Raw genomic sequence first — 6,232 nt, forward strand, 5'->3', positions numbered from 1 at the left:
AAGAGCGGCTCTTTAGTAACGTGACGAGTAAAAACAGGGAAGCTGAGGAGAGACACACACACACACACACATACACACCCTGAGGAACAGGGAGGAGCTCAGGGATGAACACAAACAGGGTCGTGACCTGACCTTGGATCTCCTCTACACGGGTTGAGGGTTCAGTGAGCAGGAACAGAGAGGAACAACCACTTACATGTCTGTGAGCCTGAGGGTTCAAAAACAGATTATAAAGTTGTGTTTGTTCATCAGTGTAAAATATCTTAGACCACACACACACACTGACAGTCTTTGTTCTACCCGGACTCTTGCTTGTTTGTTAAGCAGCAGCAGTTCAGCCACCATGAGCCTGGATGATGATGCCAATTGGCTGGAGTGGGTCACCAGACAGTTTGAGAGCATCGCCGGGGACGACAAAGAGATAGACCTTGAGGAATTTAAAACGGCTCTCAAGGTGAAAGAGGTGAGTGTGTTTCTCCAGACATATTGTTCATATTTTCAACAGTTGCTGTGGTTTCCTGCGTGATCACATGATGTTGTTTAACGTGATGTTTGTACTTTGCAGTCGTTCTTCGCCGAGCGATTCTTCGCCCTCTTCGACTCAGACAGCAGCGGCTCCATCAGCCTGGACGAGCTGCTCAAAGCTCTGGACCTGCTCATCCACGGAACCGAGACAGACAAGCTCAGGTTCCTCTTCCAGGTCTATGATGTGGACGGTCAGTGCACCAGTAACACACACACACACACGCACACACACAGACACGCACACACACTAACACATGCAGTGCAGGAGTTGTGATTTTTAGCCTAGAAAGCATGTTAATATTTCAGAGGAAAACAGTTGATTATGTTTGCAGGCAGCGGTTCTATAGATCCAGATGAGCTGCGCACTGTGCTGAAGTCCTGCCTGCGTGAGAGCGCCATCTCTCTGCCGGAGGAGAAGCTGGACGATCTGACTCTGGCGCTGTTTGAGTCGGCTGATAAAGACAACAGCGGCTCCATCACCTTTGAGGAGCTCAAAGCCGAGCTGGAGAAATTCCCTGAAGTCATGGAGAACCTCACCATCAGGTCGGACTCAACAGAACCATGACAAGCAGCACAATGCGACATGTACAGTATATGTGTGTGGAAAGTCTATAATGGAGCTAACAGATTGCCTTACTGTTAACTAACGTATTTAGCCTCTCTCTCTCTCTCTCTCTCTCTCTTTCTCTCTCTCCCTCTCTCTCCCTCTCTCTCCCTCTCTCTCTCTCCCTCTCAGTGCTGCAAACTGGCTGAAGCCCCCCGACCTGGACCAGAAGCGCCGGCAGACCCCCAGGTATCTGACCCGCGCCTACTGGCACAACAACAGCCGAAAGCTGCTGTTCCTGTGCGTCTACGCCTGTCTCAACTTCACGCTGTTCATGACGGCCATGCTGCAGAACAGCCACGGTGGCGTCTGTTTCATGGTGGCCAAAGGCTGCGGCCAGTGCCTCAACTTCAACTGCACCTTCATCATGGTACGACAACAGTCTGCAGAGTGGTTAGAAAAGCAAACGTATCAAAATCACCTCATCAATCATCGCTGATAAGCATCTGCAGCTTGAACCATTAAGGAATTTCACTACATGGCTGTTCAGGGCCTCTAAACTAGCAAACTGCAAGTATAAAGACCTACATATTCTGCTGTGTTAGTGTGTCTCTATTCACAGACTCACTATCATGGCACAGGTTTGTTTATTCATCCAAATTAGTACAGCAAAAACAAATCAGAGAGGAACGTTACCTGACATACGTGTGTGTGTGTGTGTGTGTGTGTGTGTGTGTGTGTGTGTGTGTGTGTGTGTGTGTGCGTGTGCGTGTGCGTGTGCGTGTGTGCGTGTGTGCGTGTGTGTGTGTGTGTGTGTGTGTGCGTGCGCTCGCAGGTTCTGATGCTGCGTCGCTGTTTAACCTGGCTGAGAGCGACCTGGATCGTGAGGGTGTTACCTCTGGACCAAAACATCTTACTGCATCAGATCGTGGGCTACGCTATTCTCTGCTTCACACTGGTGCACACCACCGCGCACATCCTCAACTTTGGTACAAACACACACATCTGTCTTTACACACACCATCCAGGATAAATGCATGGTTATAATCAAAAACAGAGGTCTCTCTCTCTCTCTCTCTCTCTCTCTCTCTCTCTCTCTCTCTCTCTCTCTCTCTCTCTCTCTCTCAGTCCAGCTCTCACAGAACAGCGAGTACAGTGTGTGGGAGTACCTGCTGACCACTCGTCCAGGTATCGGTTGGGTGAAGGGAACAGCTTCAGTGACCGGAGTCATCCTGCAGGTTGCGATCTCCCTCATGGTTATCTGCTCCAGCACCTTCGTGCGCCGCAGCGGACACTTTGAGGTTTGGATCAATGACAATAAGTGTGTGTGTATGTGTGTCTGTGTGTGCTCGATTTGCTCAGTCGGCAATGACCTCATAATTGCGAAGACTGAATCTTTATATGAGCACAGGGTGACAAGGAGCTGTACTTGTAAACAGTGAATGGTATAAAAATGCCAGAGAGTTATAACTGTTGTCAAACTGTTGTCTGGTGTCGGTCCAGGTCTTCTACTGGTCTCATCTGTCCTACGTGTTGGTGTGGTCTCTGCTGATGGTGCACTGTGCAAACTTCTGGAAGTGGTTTGTCGCCCCCGGTTTGGTCTTCCTACTGGAGAAGATCGTTGGAATCGCCGTTTCTCGAATGGGAGGCCTTTACATCGTGGAGGTCAACCTGCTGCCATCCAAAGTACTGAACACAAACAAACCTTTACGCTGCTGTTCTTCCCTTTGACTGTGATTTAGACCATTGTGCTTGGTCACAATGTGTAGGTTGTGGATCTTGGGAGGGTCGGGAGGTGAATTAAGATCCTAGTTTCAAATTTCTACATAACATTTTCCATCATTTTTAGGCCATAGACAACCATTCAGACAGGTCGTTTTCAGGGTTCTTAACTGGCTGTGTGCTGTGATAAACAGTGTTGGCTGCTTGTTCTACTTTCAGGTGACTCATCTTGTGATCAGGCGTCCCCCGTTCTTCCATTTTAAACCTGGAGATTATGTTTACATCAACATCCCAGTGATAGCCAAGTATGAGTGGCATCCATTCACTATCAGCAGCGCCCCTGAGCAGCCAGGTACAGATCAAGGCGTGGTCACAGTATTACATACTTTTGCTTAGATTATGAAGAGAATATACAAATATCACGTTTCAGCTTTGAGAAGAAGCGATGGAAGAAAACTCACACTGGCCACACTAACCAGTAGCAAGTATTTTAGGCAGGTCCTGTAAGTATATTTGACCTTTGACCCGCAGACTCTCTGTGGCTGCACATTCGCTCCATGGGCCAGTGGACCAACCGCCTGTATGAGTACTTCAGACAGCCAGAGAGTGAGACAGACAGTCCCAAGAGGCTGGCCACCAGCCTCAAGAACCGAAGGCAACTGACCCAGGTGGAACACACACTTACACACACACGCACACACATAAAAACAGATGGATGGATCTTTGTTAAATGGTTTTCTGTCTTGTGTGTGATCTTCCTGCAGGAAGAGCTGTTTAGCACGGCGGATGGGAACGGGACAGTGGCGTCCAATGAAGATGACGACATTGAGCTGACCATGTATCGTCAGAACGGCTCCCAGCCCAGCCTAGACCCCAGCTCTGTATCGGGACCTCCGGGACCTGCAGGGGCTCTCAGCGATGAGCCGGGACCCGCAGAGAGAGGAGAGGCACCTCCGCTCGTAGAGGTAAAGCCAGAGGCTGAGGGGGTCACTGGGGCCTCAGAAAGTGTTTTCTTATGACCTTTGACCCTGAAATCTTTTTATGTCTGTATGGATCTCTATGTTGCGGAGTTATACACCACATGCAGGGTGTTGTGAGGAAAATAGCGTCACAAGAAAAGACTTTACAAGGCATCATACTGTCATAGAATTAATATGGACCAACATGTTTCTTTCCTCCCATGCAGAATTCTGCCAAGTTTGGAGAGAACCACAGATTCTGCAACATCAAGGTGAGTAAACACAGATTTGTATAAGTCAGAAGATTGTAGTTATCACACTGCATCTGTATAAATCAATATTAAACTGATAATAGAATAACTACATTTGCTTTATTTTGTTTATTAAACCTTCGTATTCAAACTTATACTGTTCTTACCAAATCCAGCTGTTTCAAAGTTCCAAATGATCTGTCAGCAGTCAGGCTTAATCACCACTAGGGGGCAGTGTTCTGTTACTGCTAAACCCTAATGACATCCCTGTGTTACCTGGCGATGTGTGAAGGTGTGTGTTAGTGTCATGAGCTGAGCGTTAGTGTGTGTTAGTGTTACGTAGACGGACCCTACGGGACGCCGACCAGGCAGATCTTTGCCTCTGAGCACGCCGTCCTCATCGGGGCTGGCATCGGGATTACGCCCTTCGCCTCCATCCTTCAAAGCATCATGTACCGGTATAACAGACTCTGAGCCCAGCATCCCTCTATCTGTCTGTCCATTCATCCATTCACCCATCTGTCTGTCTATCATCCTCGTCCCTCTGACCATTGATCCGCCAATCCATCCACCCATGGGTCTCCCATTCATTCATCCATCCATCCATCCATACATCCACCCATCCACCTGGCCATCCATCCATCCATCCAACCATCTACCGGTCCATCCATTCATCAAATGGTAATCATCATCAGTCATTTAAACCCTGCTACTTGAAAGAAACCCAATGTATCAGTGTGTCTTTCACATGTCTTTCACATTTGTGTCTTCACACTGTTTGTGTCCCTGTCCTCACTTGCTGTGTGTGTGTGTGTGTGTGCTGTGTAGATATCGCAGGAGGAAGCAGAACTGTCCTAGCTGTAACTACTCCTGGTGTGAAAACATTAAAGACAGTGACATGAAATTACGGAAGGTAAGGAAACGCAGTGCAGTGATGCTGAATGTGTCTGACAGAGGTGAGGACGCGTTGATGTGGACATTAGTCTGTTTTGGACCCTGCAGGTCGACTTCATCTGGATCAACAGAGACCAGAAGTCGTTTGAATGGTTCGTCAGCTTATTGACCAAACTGGAGATGGACCAGGCTGACGAGGAGCCGGAGGGTGAGAGAGAGACCGCGAAGAAGAGAGACAGAGGGACAGAGCGACAGAGAGACAGAGCGGAGGGACAGAGACAGAGGGAAAGAGAGGAGAGGAAGATGTGGACAGAAAGCGATGTCAAACAAGAGCAAATGCAGAGACTGAGAGTGTTCATCAACTCACTAATAAAACAGAGTAGAAAGAAGAAGAAGATGTTTTAAATGTATTGCTTTAGGGTTTTTAATGTTAATGAAAGCTTTGCTGCTGTGCATAAAAACTTTGAGTGTTTGTGATTTTAAACATAAATGAAACATAATATTGAGATTAAACTCATCAGGGTTTGATGATTCCAGGTCGGTTCCTGGAGATGCACATGTACATGACATCTGCACTCAGCAAGAACGACATGAAGGCCATTGGCCTGCAGATGGCGCTGGACCTTCTGGCCAAGAAGGAGAAGAGAGACTCCATCACCGGACTGAGGACGCGAACCCAACCTGGGCGGCCCGAATGGGGGAAGGTGAGGAGAGACACACTGTGCCAGGTCCAAACTACTAAACACACGACATCAGAGCAGGTCCTCATCCATCAGCTCTGTAGGTCTTTGAATGGACCCTCATGTTGTTCTTTCCTCTACACAGCACACAGAAAGAGGTTCTGCCCATCAAAACGATGATCACTCAATCTGTGTGTGTGTGTGTGTGATACTGAGATCTGTTCCACATGCTCAGGTTGTTGCTGCAATTGGTTACAGGTGTTCCAGAAGATTGCGGAGGAGAATAAAGGGAAGGTCCACGTGTTCTACTGCGGCTCTCCTGCTCTGGCTAAACTCATCAAGGCTCAGTGTGAACACTTTGGCTTCCACTTCTACAAGGAGAACTTCTGAGGAGCTTGGCCAACACGCAATCCCTGCCTCTGTGTGTGTCTGTGTGCGTGCGTGCGTGCGTGCGTGCGTGCGTGCGTGCGTGCCTGCGTCTGCGTCTGCATCTGCGTCTGCGTCTGCCTTTGCTCTGTGCACTGCTTCTCTCCTGACTGATCCATACACAACTATATGTATCTTATTTCTGCCCTGATTTCCTGGACAGTAGGAGACTTTGTTTCATGGTGATTCTAGCCGTTTATCTCTATATGCACTGGTGTGGTGTTTACTGGT

The 6,232-nt window shown here is 48.3% G+C and overlaps 1 protein-coding gene across 2 annotated transcripts; it reads left to right on the top strand.

The window, feature by feature from the left end:
- The first annotated feature begins 343 nt into the window (after positions 1-343).
- On the top strand, positions 344-5,965 carry nox5 (NADPH oxidase, EF-hand calcium binding domain 5). Of its 2 annotated transcripts, none has more exons than XM_076139671.1 (15): positions 344-463; positions 566-784; positions 842-1,068; positions 1,262-1,499; positions 1,905-2,058; positions 2,198-2,370; positions 2,573-2,755; positions 3,011-3,143; positions 3,323-3,459; positions 3,978-4,022; positions 4,335-4,459; positions 4,830-4,914; positions 5,004-5,103; positions 5,433-5,599; positions 5,834-5,965. In XM_076139671.1, exons 1-15 carry the CDS (start codon positions 344-346, stop codon positions 5,963-5,965), a joined length of 2,238 nt encoding a protein of 745 aa, XP_075995786.1. The 2 variants fall into 2 exon arrangements, with proteins under 2 accessions (XP_075995786.1, XP_075995787.1); XM_076139672.1 differs by having other exon boundaries at positions 566-716; positions 858-1,068.
- The last annotated feature ends 267 nt before the right edge of the window (positions 5,966-6,232 follow it).

The sequence above is a fragment of the Genypterus blacodes genome, unplaced genomic scaffold, assembly GCF_046128005.1.
Source record: "Genypterus blacodes isolate CSIRO-AG114 ecotype Tasmania unplaced genomic scaffold, CSIRO-AGI_Gbla_v1 ptg000015l_1, whole genome shotgun sequence".
Classification (NCBI taxonomy): domain Eukaryota; kingdom Metazoa; phylum Chordata; class Actinopteri; order Ophidiiformes; family Ophidiidae; genus Genypterus; species Genypterus blacodes.

Bases quoted from the DNA above. Each gene is read 5' to 3' on its own strand.
- nox5 (XM_076139671.1), top strand. From the start codon at position 344: ATGAGCCTGGATGATGATGCCAATTGGCTGGAGTGGGTCACCAGACAG. The intron at 2,059-2,197 runs GTACAAACACAC...TCTCTCTCTCAG, and splicing joins CGCGCACATCCTCAACTTTG to TCCAGCTCTCACAGAACAGC. The intron at 5,600-5,833 runs GTGAGGAGAGAC...AATTGGTTACAG, and splicing joins GGCGGCCCGAATGGGGGAAG to GTGTTCCAGAAGATTGCGGA.